The 15,222-nt window shown below is 57.5% G+C and overlaps 1 protein-coding gene across 1 annotated transcript; it reads left to right on the plus strand.

Moving 5' to 3' along the window:
- Positions 1-21: 21 nt before the first annotated feature.
- Kcnc3 (potassium voltage-gated channel subfamily C member 3) lies at positions 22-11,921 on the plus strand. The gene is given in 5 exon segments (XM_026406385.1): positions 22-82; positions 85-908; positions 5,029-6,136; positions 7,463-7,654; positions 11,785-11,921. Coding segments are annotated over 5 exon segments (2,322 nt in total).
- Positions 11,922-15,222: the final 3,301 nt, after the last annotated feature.

A 15,222-nucleotide genomic window follows, 5' to 3' on the forward strand; every position in this document is an offset into this window, starting at 1 on the left:
TCCCGCCCCGCCCCCCGTCCAATGCTTAGCTCAGTCTGCGTCTCGTCGTTCCGCCGGCGCCAGGGGGCCAGCAAGCAGCAGCCGGCCCAGAGCCGCAGCTGCCCGAGTCCCCGCCGCCGCTGTCTCCGCCGCTGCCACCGCCGCCGCTGCAGCAGCAGCAGCAGCAGCAGCAGCCCGGCCCCGCCGCGTCCTCGGCGGGCCCCTCGGCACCCCGCGGGCCCGGGGGCCGGCGCGCCGAGCCATGCCCCGGGCTGCCGGCGGCGGCCATGGGGCGGCACGGCGGCGGCGGTGGCGACAGCGGCAAGATCGTGATCAACGTGGGCGGCGTGCGCCATGAGACGTACCGTTCGACGCTGCGCACCCTGCCAGGGACGCGGCTAGCCGGCCTGACGGAGCCCGAGGCGGCTGCGCGCTTCGACTACGATCCGGGTGCAGACGAGTTCTTCTTCGACCGACACCCGGGCGTCTTCGCCTATGTGCTCAACTACTACCGCACCGGCAAGCTGCACTGCCCGGCCGACGTGTGCGGGCCGCTCTTCGAAGAGGAGCTGGGCTTCTGGGGCATCGACGAGACCGACGTAGAGGCCTGCTGCTGGATGACGTACCGACAGCATCGCGATGCTGAGGAGGCGCTCGACTCCTTCGAGGCTCCCGACTCCTCGGGTGCCTCCAACGCCGCCAATGCCGCAGGAGCCCACGACGCAGGCCTGGACGACGAGGCGGGCGCGGGCGGTGGCGGCCTGGACGGCGCTGGCGGCGAGCTCAAGCGCCTCTGCTTCCAAGACGCGGGCGGCGGCGCCGGGGGGCCTCCAGGGGGAGCGGGCGGCGCGGGAGGCACTTGGTGGCGCCGCTGGCAGCCGAGAGTGTGGGCACTCTTCGAGGACCCCTACTCATCGCGGGCCGCCAGGGTGAGCGCGCTCTTGGAGCTCCCAAATACCCCAGACCCTTCCTCTATACCTTCAGGGGTGCCCCATCCCAACCTGTTCTGGACTCTCTCTGCTCCCAGATTCTTAGAAGCCTCTTCCCCCAAACCAGAGTCTTCCAAACACACCTCCCTCTCCTGGCCATCTCCTAAGTCCTCAAATGAAGCCTCTCCAACCTTTAGAATCTCCCAGACCTCTCCATGCCCACCCTGCTGCCCCAGGCCACCTTAGATCCTTAGAAACTCCCTTCCTCCTGTGAATCTTCCAGGTTCCTGTGAATCACTCTTGCCTTGCCTTTCTTGGGCCCCTCCAAGACCTTCTGAAGACCTTCCTCAATCCTCAGAGGCTCTCCATTCCCTCTAAACTTTTTGTCACCACCCTTGGTCACACCCCCCCCCCACTTCCCTCAGTCCTCAGTTTTTCAGACCAACCCCAGTCCCTCAAGACATTCCTTCCCACCCCTCAAGGTATCAAGACCCTGTTAACACTGTCCCACATTCCTCACCCCCTCCAGAACCTCTGAAGTCTTTTCTTCAACTCTCACTCTTTCAGTTTTCGGAACTCCTCCCCCATTCTCCCTGAGCCTGTATCCCAGAAGACCTCTAGAGCTCCAAGTTTTGGTCTCCTGGTTATTTTGACACTCCCAAACCCCACCTGCACCTCAGAGCTTCCTGGATCTCTGAACCTTCAAAGCGCTTTCCTAGTCGGGACACTTCTACCCTTCACAACAGAGTGGTGGGGCACCCTCCCTCCTGGAACTTCCCTCTGCCCCCTCTGTTCATGTCCCTTCTTGCATCCTGTACACCAACTCCCATCCTAAGGACTTTCCTCTTAGAGCCCCAGACTTTCCTCCACAAGCCTCCTCATGTTTCCAGAAGAGCCACAAGCCCCTATACTATGCCTTTCCTCTCCAGAACCCCGCATGTTCTCCTGAATTGCTCTTTCTCACCACAGATGCCTCCACCTCTCCCTTCCATCCCTTCAACTGCATACCTCACTGCCTCTAAGAACTGCTGCTTCCAAAAGCTCCTAGCTCCTTTCCTGGTCTTCGAAGTGACTTCCCTCCTGCTGCAGAACTTTATCTCAAGTCATAAGCCCAGAAACTTCTCAGAATAGCTTAAATTCTTTCTATCCTGTCTAGGATATTTCTACCTGCTGGGCTTCCCTTCCCCTAGCCTTGTTTTCTGCCCCTTTCTCAAGTTTCCTCACCCCAAAGCCCAGAACTGGGCCCCTCAACTTATTTCCATTCACCAAAGTGACCCAAAGACCCCACACCCTAACCTTTTCTTTCTTCCACCTTTGTCTCCCTCAAAAGTCCATAGTTCCCCCATCGATCTCTCCATCTCTCCCCAAAAAACTTTCTTAAGCATCTGGAACTTCCCAGGCTAAATGGTTCTCCACTTGGTTCTCCTCTGAACCTCTTCCTCCTCCTAACTTCCTCCCGGTCCCAGGGACCCCAGAGAGGGAATGAGTGGAAAGAAAGGGGGCAGTTCAAAATGGGGGGATTGGAAAGAGGGGAAAAGGAGCAATCCCAGTGTCCCCTTCGAGCCTCCTGAGGGGCATAAACACCCAGAGGAGTCAATCCGGCCCCTCCCCCCACGGTGCCACGTCCTGGGCCAGGAAGGACAAGGAGCCGCAGTGCCGCATTCGCGCCGGGGGAGGGAGTAGGGGGAGGGGTGCCCCCGGAGGCACTGCATAAAGTTTGGTCCCTGGGAAGCGCTGAGTTGGCAAGATTTGGGGTTGAGTTGGGGGAAGTGAGAAGTAGAGGTGCAGAAGGGACACGGCCCCAGATGCCCCCGCAGGCTTCCTAGCGGCCCCTCCCCCCATGGCCTGGAGCGCCCTTCCCTCTCGTGACCCCATTGAAAGGTGCTGAGGTGAAGGGGAAGGTGAATGTGAAGTCCTTCCGTAATGGTCAGTTTAGGGGTCCGGGATAGCTACGGAGGTCATTCATTTGGCACACATGTTTTTCTGAGTGTCCGCGGTGTGCCAAGCACTTTCCAGCCTCTTAGTAAGATTGCTTTTAGAGTTGGGAGCGCTGGTCAATGCAAAGTGGAGGGTCCGGTCCTACCTCCCTTCTCCCTTCGTAATCTCTCCTTTCCTTTTACAGGGACTTTGTGTCCTTCTATCCCTTCTGCTTTTGAGCCAGCCCGGAGCAAGGGGTTAAATCAACCCCACGCTGTCCATCCCTGTAGCTGTGTACTGTGGCGGGTGCCCACCTTCCCCTTTGCCCTGGGAGGGAAGGAGTTAACCAAAGGCTTGGCAGGAGGCCTCTCGCCGTAAAGCAGCACTGCGGCTGCGCTGCCTGCTGGGCTCCAGCCTGCTGGGCTCCAGCCTGGAAAGGGTTAAGGAGGCACCCGCCACTGCGGCTGCGCACTGCGGCGGGGGAGCTGTCCATGGTTCTGGCCGCTCTGCGCCCCGCCTCCCGGCCCTGCCGGCCCGCCCCCACTGCAGTGCCGCAGCCTGTGCCACTCACCCAGCACGAAGGGGGGCGGGGAAGCAGTGGGCATGCGCTCTGCAGAGTGCTCTGGCCTCGTAAACCACTGCGGAGAAACAGGGCCAGCATTAACCCCCTGGCCTACCCCAGGGTCTAGAGTCCTCTGTTGCTGGTCACTGTCCTTGCTCTCTAGTGTGCATTTAGGATTAAAAGTCGATCCGCCCCTCCATCTTCTGTGCCTTCACTACCCATCTGATTAAAGGCCCCTCTTCACCTCAGCACCTATTGTCTTCCCTTCCCAATGCATGAACTCTTAACCCCTCCCCTCTACATAGCTGATAAAGCCCACTGCCATTCCTAGAGGTATGACCCCTGGGCTGCCTTCTCCCAAACCTTGACTCTGTCCCCTCTGCAAGGCTTTTGTCAACCCCTCCCCCACCATTATGTAGCAGGACTATGGTTCTCCATCAACTTGAAACAGCCTACCCGCACCTTTGATCCTTGCCCTGTCCTCTCCCCAAATGTCTAGGCCCCTGACTCCTTATCCAGAGCCTTAAGCCACTCCTCTCTCCACTTCTTTATCCTCTTCCTTTTTTGTAGCTTAACCCTTCAACACCTCCTTCAGGGCTCTGATCTCCTACCTCCACTTTTTGGTTGTACCTCTGCCTGTTCCTTTGTGAGGTCCTCTATCTCCCCTTTCTGGGGCCTGGACATTGGCACTGAGATTCTTTTTTTTTTTTTAGGTTTATTTTTTAGTTGTAGGTGGACACAGTACCTTTATTTCACTTATTTATTTTTATGTGGTGCTGAGGATCAAACCCAGAGTCTCACGTGTGTGAGGCGAGTGCTCTACCGCTGAGCCACAACCTCAGCCGCACAATACCTTTATTTCATTTTTATTTGGTGCTGAGGATCAACCCCAGTGCTTCACGCATGCTGGGTGAGCACTCTACCTCTGAGCCACAACTCCAGTGCGGCACTGAGATTCTTAACCCTGACCTGTCTCTGACTCAGACTTGCCCTCCACTAACTGATGTCCTATATCCCAGTAAAGGTTCAGATCTTCTTATTGTGTTCCCGGCACTGGACCAAAAATGTTTTTTGGAGCCAAGCCCTTTATACACTCCTATAAATTAATCCATACAATAATCCCACATGAATAAAATCTCCTTGTCCAAGTTTGGTAGGTTAAAAGCTGAAATCAAACCCAGGTTTTCTTGGTTTTACTGCCCCATGGTTCTGACTCTCCATTCTTCCCCTTCCCTCAGCTCCAAGCTGAGTCCCAAAGCTTCTAAGACACTGAGGGTGTGTGATCTTAGTCCCCCTCACCCCCATCCTTCAGCACGACACTTGGACCTTTCCAGGGGGCCCTGAGATGGAGTCCAGGGACCAGGAGGGCAGGGGCAGTGGTCTAGGAGACAGAAGGGGCTAGGAACGAGGTTCCAGGGAAGGCTTCCTACTGCGTAGGATGGGGCCAGCTCCTGTCTTGCAGCCTCTGTTTCTACCCTTTCACTGGTTTGGGAGGAGAGAACAGGATGCTAGAAGTGTTGGAGCCACAGGGTTGGGGTACCATGGTTCCCCCAGAGTTTGGGCCCCAGGAAGCTAGGGAAAGGGGCACTGGAAGGGTCTTTCTTCTGGTGGGTCACCGCTTTTCTCTCATCCTGCCTGCAGTATGTGGCCTTTGCCTCACTCTTCTTCATCCTTATCTCCATCACCACCTTCTGCCTGGAGACCCATGAGGGCTTCATCCACATCAGCAACAAGACGGTGACACAGGCCTCCCCAATCCCGGGGGCTCCACCAGAGAACATCACCAATGTGGAGGTGGAGACGGAGCCCTTCCTGACCTACGTGGAGGGGGTGTGCGTGGTGTGGTTCACCTTCGAGTTCCTCATGCGCATCACCTTCTGCCCGGACAAGGTGGAGTTCCTCAAAAGCAGCCTCAACATCATTGACTGTGTAGCCATCCTGCCCTTCTACTTGGAGGTGGGCCTCTCCGGCCTGAGCTCCAAGGCCGCCAAGGATGTACTGGGCTTCCTGCGCGTTGTCCGCTTTGTCCGCATCCTGCGTATCTTCAAGCTGACCCGACATTTTGTGGGGCTGCGTGTGCTGGGCCACACGCTCCGTGCCAGCACCAACGAGTTCCTGCTGCTCATCATCTTCCTGGCTCTGGGGGTGCTCATCTTTGCCACCATGATTTACTACGCAGAGCGCATTGGCGCTGATCCGGATGACATCCTGGGCTCCAACCACACCTACTTTAAGAACATCCCCATTGGTTTCTGGTGGGCCGTGGTCACCATGACCACTCTGGGCTATGGAGACATGTACCCTAAGACATGGTCGGGGATGCTGGTTGGGGCGCTCTGTGCCCTGGCGGGCGTGCTGACCATCGCCATGCCCGTGCCCGTCATTGTCAACAACTTTGGCATGTACTATTCACTGGCTATGGCCAAACAGAAGCTACCCAAGAAGAAGAACAAACATATCCCCCGACCCCCGCAGCCTGGCTCTCCCAACTACTGCAAGCCTGACCCACCCCCACCACCTCCACCCCACCCTCACCATGGAAGTGGTGGCATCAGCCCCCCACCACCCATCACTCCACCTTCCGTGGGTGTGACTGTGGCTGGGGCCTACCCTTCAGGGCCACACACACACCCTGGGCTGCTCAGGGGGGGCGCAGGGGGGCTGGGGATTATGGGGCTGCCTCCTTTGCCGGCCCCTGGGGAGCCCTGCCCGCTGGCTCAGGAGGAGGTGGTTGAAATCAACAGGGCAGGTGAGGCTGGGACCTGGGGGTCGTTGGGAGGAGTGGCTGCTGAGTTTCAGAGAGACCAGGGCGGTGGGCACCAGAGAGGGGAGAGGAAAGGCCAGAGAGGAGGCGCACACTGCAACAGAGACGTGGATCTCGTGAAAAAGAATTATGGGGAGAGATAAGACTATTCCAAGAGGCCAGCAGGGCAGAGGCTGTGGAAATAGGAGTAATTGGCATTTGGTGAGAGGGACCCAGGAGGGGCTAGAGGCTAGAGGGGAGACACAGGGTCTCACAGGAGTCCCAGCAGGACAGAGGCAGGCAGAAGACAGCTGTAGCATCTGAGCTATTCAGAGACTGTCCTGAGGCCCCAAGGCCAGAGGTGACATAGTGGAGTCTGAGGCAGGGGTCAGAATGTCGCTTAAAGAAAGCTGAGGCTTGAGTGAGTAGTGGGGGACAGCTGAGGGGCAGTGGGCAGGAGTCCAGGATCTAGTAACAGTGAGGCTGGAGAGGGAGACAGGTCTGAAAACTAAGAGTCAGAGGCCTCGTGGACAATATGGTCTTAGGACAGAAAGGTGACTTGGACACCAGGACCAGGTGGGCTCTGCAGAGGACAGCATGCGAGGGGACTGGAGAGAGCCCAGACAGATGTCGCTGTGAGGGGAGATGAGGTGAGGGAGAAGAGGGGAGAAGAAAGTTGACTCTGTGTGTGTGTGTGTGTGTGTGTGTGTGTGTGTGTGTCCTGTGTCCCAGGGGAGTCCGTGCCTTAGAGGCAGAGATTTGGGTGTCAGGGAGGAGGAAGAGGTGGGCCCCACCCCCCAGGTCTTAAGTAGGCCAAGAAAGGGAGCTGGGCCGCCCAGTCCCCATCTTGCTCCCTCAGCCACTGACCCAGTTTCACACCAATTAAAAATAGCTGGAGTCAGAGCCTAGGGGACCCCCACCTGCCCCTCCCTCATCTATCACCTCCCCAGCCCTTCCCCATGGTGCCCTTTCCAGCTCCCAACACTTGTCCCTAAACAGTCACTTCCTGACCCACTACTTCCTCCACAGCCATCCCCTCCAAGCCCCAGTACCCCACCCAGCGCGGCCCTGCCCTACCAACTCAGGGCTCTGCCTTGGTCCTTCTCAGCACCCAGCCTGCTTCCCACACCACCTCCCAACACCCAGCACCCTATACCTGGCCCAGCTTCTGCCAACACCCTGTCTACCCTGACCATCCGGGTTGCCCTTAATACCTTGTCCCCAACATGCCCTGTTGTCATCTCCCTTCCCAACACCCTCTAGCACCCACAAGCCTCCTCCAGCTCCCCAGCACCTCACTCTCTTGTCTCCTTCTGATTCCCTTGGATGCAGACCCCCGCCCCAATGGGGATCCAGCTGCAGCAGCACTGGCCCACGAGGACTGCCCCGCCATTGACCAGCCTGCCATGTCCCCGGAGGACAAGAGCCCCATCACACCTGGAAGCCGGGGCCGCTACAGCCGCGACCGAGCCTGCTTCCTCCTTACCGACTATGCCCCCTCCCCTGATGGCTCCATTCGAAAAGGTGAGGTGCCCTCCTTGGGCCCCTGGGACCCTCCCTCTCTCCCCTGTCCAGGGGGGAGGGGCGAGCGGTGGGGGTGGAGGCACTGGATTCCCTCCCCCACTCCCTTAGTCCCTAACTGCCTCCCTCCCAGATCTCCTCTCCCTCCCTGCCCTAAATTTCCTCACCACTGACCCTTCGCCTGTCTTTATTCCATCTCCATTTCCCCCCACCCAACCCTGGACCCTCTGGCCTCTTCCCCCACCCCCAGCCACTGGTGCTCCCCCACTGCCCCCCCCAGACTGGCGTAAGCCAGGCCCCCCAAGCTTCTTGCCCGACCTCAACGCCAACGCTGCGGCCTGGATATCCCCCTAGTGGACGAACCCCCTCCCCCCGGGGTAAGTAGCCCCCTTGGTCCCTCCTGACTCCCCCTCCCTCCCGACTAACCCCTCTGAGAACATGCAGCCCCCACTGACCGAGACTCCCACCCCTCACCGTGGACAGCTGCATCCAGCTCCTGACACGGACCCTCACCCACCTACCCCAGGACTTGCCCTGCCCCTCACTAACCCCTGAGAACTAACCCTCACCCTCCCTCCCACACCTGGTGCCTGACCCCCACACCCTGCCCCATGACTGACCCATCACCCCATTCACATCTCCCCCCTGGATTTTTTTATTCAATCAGGAAACCTGGATGCACACCTGGGACACCCAGGTGTAGAATGGCTCAAGCCCTCAGGGGTGAGCCAGCATTTAATCTGGTGTCCCCACCAGCATCCAGCACTAGCTGGGCATAGGGATTCCCCAGGAGCTCAGGGAGGTGGGGAACAGGCACTAACCTAGGAGGCTACTGGCAGACGTGATCTAGGCTCAGATGGAGGAGGCACAGGGAGGGCAGGAAGGGGTACAAACAAAACTCCCAGGAATGGGACTTAGGATCAGAGGTCTGCAGTGGACCAGAGCTCTGGCTGAGAGCCAGAGACCTAATTCTATCTGCGAATGACTAGAGGAGCCACACAGGCAAAGCCTGGGAGACCAGGTGGCACAAGAAGGGAAAGCCGCAGCTAGATGAGACAGGAAAGCTGGGCCAGGCTGGGGGCTGGGAACCTTGTCCAGGAGCCCAGGCCGGCAGGTGAGTCTGGGCAGGACAGGGGCTGGAAGGAGAGATGAAATCAGGAGACCGGTGAGGGTCCAGGGGAGAGGATGAGGCCTGAATGGAGCTGTGGGAATAGAGAGGAAGAGATGAGGCAGACAGGGGTCAGGGACCAAGAGGGACAGGGAATGAGAGTGTGCAGAGGTGTTCATGGATGAAGCATGTTCTGTCATCCTGCAGAGCCTGCCAGCCCCTGGCTCCTTTCACATATCCAATCATTCGCTCCTTCAGCAATAAATTCTTAAGGGCATAGTGCCAGGTATTGGAGAATCTGCCATCATGGTTCCCAGTCCAGAGCAAAGGTCGGCAAGCTGAGGCCCAGGGGCCAATGCATCCAGCTAGCTGTTTTTGTAACAGAACTTTATTGGGATGCATCTACTGTTTGACTACAAAGGTGGAGTGGAGGCCACACAGCCCCCAGACCAAAAAGGCTCACTCTCTGGCCCTTTATAGAAACAGTTTGCCAAACCCTGGTTGGACGAAGCAGAAAATAAGAAAGAAAAGAAAAAGATTTTTTTCAGGTCACTTCAAATAAGGGGGATCTGTGGAAGCCTTTTATAAGAGATGACATAAAACCTGAAGGGTGGAAAGAGCCAGCCAGGCAGAAGGAACAGCAAGTGTCAAGGCCCTCAGGTGCTGAGGCCATCTGTCAAAGAAATGACCAGGAGGGCAGCAGGGCTGGAGCTGAGCTGACGGGGGTGGGGGGAGTACAGAGTGGGGTCTGGGGAGCACCGTGGCACGATGAGGCTGGGTTTGATCTTAAACATATAGGAGCCAGGTGTGCTGGTGCATGCTTGTAATCCCAGCAGTTTAGGAGGCTGAGGTAGGAGAATCATAAGCTAAAGACCAGCCTTAGCAATTAGCAAAGCCCTAAGCAACTTAGGGAGGCCCTGCCTCAAAATAAAAAATAAAAAGGGCTGGGGATGTGGCTCAGTGGTCGAGTACTCCTGGGTTCAATCCCTCATACCAAAAAAAAAAAAAAAAAAAAAAAGATAAAAAAGAAACTCTGCTGCAGTCTAAGGAGATGCCACCGGGGAGCTTGAGGAGTCCCCAAGGATAGCTTGTCTAAAACCTACGTTCCACAGAAGTTCAGGAAGGGTTTGACCAACCCCAGGCCATAGAGCACATGGGGAGGACCCAGGCTTCCAGTTCCTAGTCCAGGAAGGACTGCCTGCTCCCTGGTTCCATCCCTCTGCCTCTCCTTTTTGCAACCCCCACCATCCTCCATTCTCATCTCATTACTCTCCCCCACTCCCCTCCCTTATCTCATCTTGCCCCTCCCCCTGCTTGCACCCAGCCCTTCCACCCTTTGTTCCTCCCCCCCACATCTGAGGGGCCCTGGTGAATTGGAGGGGGGAGGGGGCCAGAGGAAGGGGGGATATGGGTGGGGGATGGGGAGGTCCCTGCTTCTCTGCCTATGATGCCAAAATCCATTCATTGAACTCAAATGATGGCTGGAGCTGATGGGGCTGGCTGAGTCTTCCACCCATGTCCGGGATCCTTCCCTACCAATGCCCACCCCAATTTCTTTTCCCAGGACTCTCCCTTCCACCGAGACCCCTCCCCACCCCAGTTGTCCTCTTTCTCTCCTTTCCCCCAGACTCTCCTTCCTTGTCTGCCCTCCACCCTGACCAACCACTGATTGCACCTGACCTTTGCCCCCCCCTCCCTGCCCACCCAGCCTTGGCTCCTCTGCCCCTCCCCCAGCCACCCTGGAAGCTCCTTCCACATTTGAAGTCTCTGGCCGCCCCATTTCACTGCTCCCCTTCCCCGGAAAACACCAGAGAGGAGGAAGAGATCCCGGCGTTTCTCCGACCCCCCAACAGTGAGGCTGTGTTGGGGGGTTCCCCGACCATCCTCCCGCCCCCCGCCTTGACTCTCTGTATTTCTGTCCCCAGCTCTTGTCACCGCCTGAGACCTCGTGAGACCCTCGGGTCCCCCCTGCCCCTTCCCCCCAGGTTAGCAATTGGGAATGGCTGGGAGGGGGTGTCCCCATGATACTGGGCTTCAAATCCCCAGGCCCTCTCCTACAGTCAGGACTCCCGCCTTCAGACAGCGCCCCTGGCTCTGTAGAAAAGCCATGGAACTCCCCCCAGACGCTGGCAGAACCGAAGATGGACCAAGCTTTCAGAAACCACACACACTGCTCCTGGATCTTGAGTCCCGTGAGCTGTCCCTTAGCGCCTCCCCTCACCCGCAGAAGCCCATTTCTTTCAGACTTTGGGATGCTTCAAATCCTTTCACCACTGACACTGCCTGGACCTTCCTGGACCCTGGAACGATGCCCCAGGGATGAGCCTTGCCCCTGCCCACTGCTCTTGTAGTTCTCTCACTCCCCTAGGGCACTGCCAGCTTTGGTTCCTCGTCCCCACAGCCCTACCCGCCTTGTCCCCATTCCATACACTAGGTGGCCCCCAACCCCACTCTGCTGTCCTGCCCAGCCCGTTTCCCTCCAAGCCCTCTCCACCGGCTGCTCCCCACATGCATTCCACCGGCCCCTCCCCACGCCCCTGCCGCCCACCATCCCGCCTTGCTGCCCCCCACCTTTTGGCCTGAGATGAGGGGTCTACGGGGAGGGACGGGTGGGCAGGGAAAGGGTGGGGTGGGGTGGGGGGGAGGCTCGGTGGGCGCCACCGCCTCCTAATCCTGAGTCTCTCCCCCTCCCTGTGTCTGAACCTTGCTCGTGGATGCTGACTGACGCTCCGATTTGTTCACTTCTCTCTCTCTCTTTCTCTCTCCATCTCCTTGGTCCATCTCTGTCTCTTGCCATTCCTCTTTTTGTGCTCCGTGTCTGTCTCTGCCTCCCCATTCTCCTGTCTCTTATTTCTGTCTTCTTCACCGTCTCTGTCTCTGGCCACCTCTGTCTCTCTGGGTTACCTCTCGCCCTCTCTTCCCTTTCTCTCTTTTTCTCCCTGCCTTGGGGTCTCTCTCTGGGACTCTCCCTGCACTCGCATTTCCATGCTTCCTCCCGGTGTTTCTGCCCTTCCCCCCAACCCAGGTTACGAGAAATCCCGCAGCCTGAGCAGCATCGCGGGCCTGAGCGGGGTGTCCCTACGCCTCGCACCCCTTGCCACCCCCCCAGGCTCTCCCCGGGCCACCCGCCGTGCTCCCCCAACCCTGCCCTCCATCCTTTAGCGCTCCCCTCCCCCCTGTGGGGGGACTCGGGGGTGACCGGGAAGAAGGTCAAAGGAGCTGGGGGTGGGGGGTGGGGGAAAGTTTTTTTTTTTAAAAAAATCAAAAAGTCATTAATAATATGCAACCGAAATGATGACGCCAGCAGACACCCCCGGGCCCCTCACCCACAATCTGGGCCCCAGGATGGAGGGGGAGGGGCTGTAGCCGTTCCCCCAACCCCCCCAAAAAAGCCTTCTCAGGTCTCCATGAGCCATAGGACACCCCCTCCCATCAACTCGTGTAAATAAGTCCAAATTATGCCAGTTACAACTTGGGGCACCTCCCCCCAAACGCACTCTGCATGCCTCCCAGATCCGGACCCTGCTCCAACTCCTCAGCAATAAGCCACCAGGGGCTGCGTGCTGCGAGTAGGGGGCTGGGAGCTCCAGGAGTAGGGCTGGCCTTTAAGCCACAGGAGGGTGTCCTGGCTTCCTATCCTTCACCCCAAGAGGGCAACCAACCCATCACGCATTGATTAAGGAGAAACAAAATCCTAGAAAGGGCTCAGGGAAAGGAGAGATTGCTAACCAGGCCAACAAAGAGCTGAGCTCAGATGGCAGGATGAGACAGGAGTGGTGGGCTGCTGCCAGCTGCTCCCTCAGCCTTTAGGAGGATCCCTCTGGTGAATTCCACCCTCTCATCCCCCACCCCACCCCCAGGGATCTGCTCGCCTCTATTCTTGCTGCATGGACTCAGACCTGCCATCCTAGAATTCTTGGGATGATTTGGCCCTAGCACATAAAATTCCCCAACCCTTTCCCTCTGTTCCCAGGACATGAGACCTGCATCTAGGATTCCTGAGATGGACCCTGGCACCCCACACCCCCAAATCCCCACACACCCCAGGGGCCTTGCCTCTGCACACAGATGCTTCCCTTCCCCTCCCCAATATGCCCACCCCCAAATTCCCTGGACCGCATCCCAGCACTTTTTAAACCTCCAAGACTTGACCCAGCTCTTTAGCTCAATTTCAGCCTTTGGGATGCTCCAAATCCTTCCCACAACTTTGACATATCCCAGACACCCCCAAGTCCTTAGGCCTGCCCCCCATACACCCCCATATCCCTAACATCAGATTCATCCACCCTAGGTCCCACTAATGCTAAACTTACAAAATAGGCTCAGCCTATCTTTAAATCCAGGGAGCCAGACCCATCCCAGCACCCCCTTTCTTAGGTAAGCCTAGCCCTGCCCCTCACGAGGCTCCTTCCCCAAGATGGTGCCCCAAAGGTACCCTCTTCATGGCCACCAGTGTTTCCAAAGTGTTGTTCTCATGCTCCTGCTGGTGTGTTAAGGTATTAGGCAATACAAGGACAAACTCCTGTTAAGAATTCTTTAATGTGCACATCTTGCATATTAAGCTCATAAGTGCACGTATTGCTACTTGGCCAGGGCACCATTTATGCAGGTTAAAAATGTTTCCATTTAAAGCAGTCCATAAGTGATCATAGAGGCTGTGCCTGAATGGAGGGACACTGATATCAAGCTTGGGAGACAACGACATACCCCACTTGGCTGGGATTCCAGCCCTCCCTTCCCCAGCGTTCCTCGTCCCGCTACACTCGCGGGTGGAAAATCATTTCTCATATCCCATCCTGGCTCAAGGATGCGCTACCTCCCCCAAGCCCAGAGATCACACTGGTCCCAGAATCATTAGCGGCCCCCCCACTTTTGCAGCTGGGGGCCCACGTGAATCAGCAACCTCCCTCTGCTCCCACGGGCTCAGAACCCCCCACTTCCACCCGATGGTGTGTGTGTGGGGAGGTCACTGAACACGATTCTTGATGCAATGATTCCTATGCAAGGGGCATTTTGAGTCCCCTCATCCTTCCCTCGGACCCTAAACCCTGAATCAGGGGTGAGGGGTGGGGAGGGCTCTGGTGGGGGCGGGGCAAAGGGCTAGGGGCTTCAGACACCAGGGTACGAGGTGGGGACTGATTATATTGCCAAAGGGTTCAACTTCTTTAAACAACCCCCAGTTTCCCTGACCCTCACAGAAGCCGGACAGGGCGGGGAAAGGGGTGAGGGTCTTTTCCAAAGGGTACTGACCTCTTCCCAAAGTCTCCCCAAGCTCGCCAATCCGCCAAAAGTACCCAGCTTTTTAGTTCAGCTTTTAAAAAATAACCACAATCATTATAAATGTCTACAAAACGTAACTTTCGTCCCCTCCCTCCCCATCTCCCAAGTCAACAGTGTGGGATTCGGGGAGGGAGAGCGAGCTAAAGCGACTAGTTCACAGTCCAGCTCCCTACTTTCCCCCGGCCGCCAGGGTGCCTGCAACTACACGCATGCGCTGCATGACGCGCCCCCCACACGCATGTCACGCCCCTCCAGCGCTCCGGGAACGCACGGAAACGGGGCAGGGGGCGGGGCGATTGGGGAGGAATGAATGGCTGGGGGTTTTCCAGAGCTCAGCGGCTCCCCCTCCCCAACACACACACAGCAATAAGTTTCTCTCACTCAACTGTGGGCGGGGCGGGCCTGGCCTGTCGCTGAGGGGGGGTGGAGGGAATGGCAAAGGGGCGCTCTCAGGGATGGGGGCGGGGGTCTGGAGTCAAGTGTGGGGAGGGGAGGTCTGCAAATCGTCCAATTCTGGTGCTAACGGCGGGTCTTCTCAGCCCACCCGCAGGGCAGGGAGGGAGGGGTCGGCAAGGCCACTCCCCCAAGCCTCCCCCACGCCCACCCAGGGTGCATGAACCGCCCAATGCAGAAGCTGCCGCATGTCGTCACACCTTCCCCAAAGAAAAACTGTCATGCCCCCTTCCCACCCACTCTCTCACTCCCCATCGAAATAAAAACTTCCTTTTCATTTAAGTTGCTTCCTATTTGTTGAGAAGTTCTCCTGATTGGGGTTGGGAGCACGCAGAGGAACTGGGACTTCAGGAGTGGGTTGGTATTAAAATGGCAAGGGTGTGACTTTGGTGGGTCACACATCCCCTTGATTGCGGACTCTCACCCTATTCGGGCAAGAGCCTTCTTCAGTTTCTTTGGTGACAAACATGCGGATCAGCATTCCCAACTAAAAACCTGGTGGAGTCTGGGGAATGTGAGCCCTTATAGAGAGGGGCCTAGTCCGCACAGGAGCTGCAGACCTGAGCACCCACCATGAGCTCAGGGCTGAGGGCCCCACCCTCTGCATTATGCCTGGGTTGGAATCCTGACTCAACTTCTAACCAGCTGTGTCCTTGGGCAAGCAACTCAGTCTAGCTGAGCTTGTTTTTCATCATGCTAAAAGGGCGGGAGGGGTGTGGTTTATCAATAA

The sequence above is a fragment of the Urocitellus parryii genome, chromosome 15 (genome assembly GCF_045843805.1).
Source record: "Urocitellus parryii isolate mUroPar1 chromosome 15, mUroPar1.hap1, whole genome shotgun sequence".
NCBI classification, from domain to species: Eukaryota; Metazoa; Chordata; class Mammalia; order Rodentia; family Sciuridae; genus Urocitellus; species Urocitellus parryii.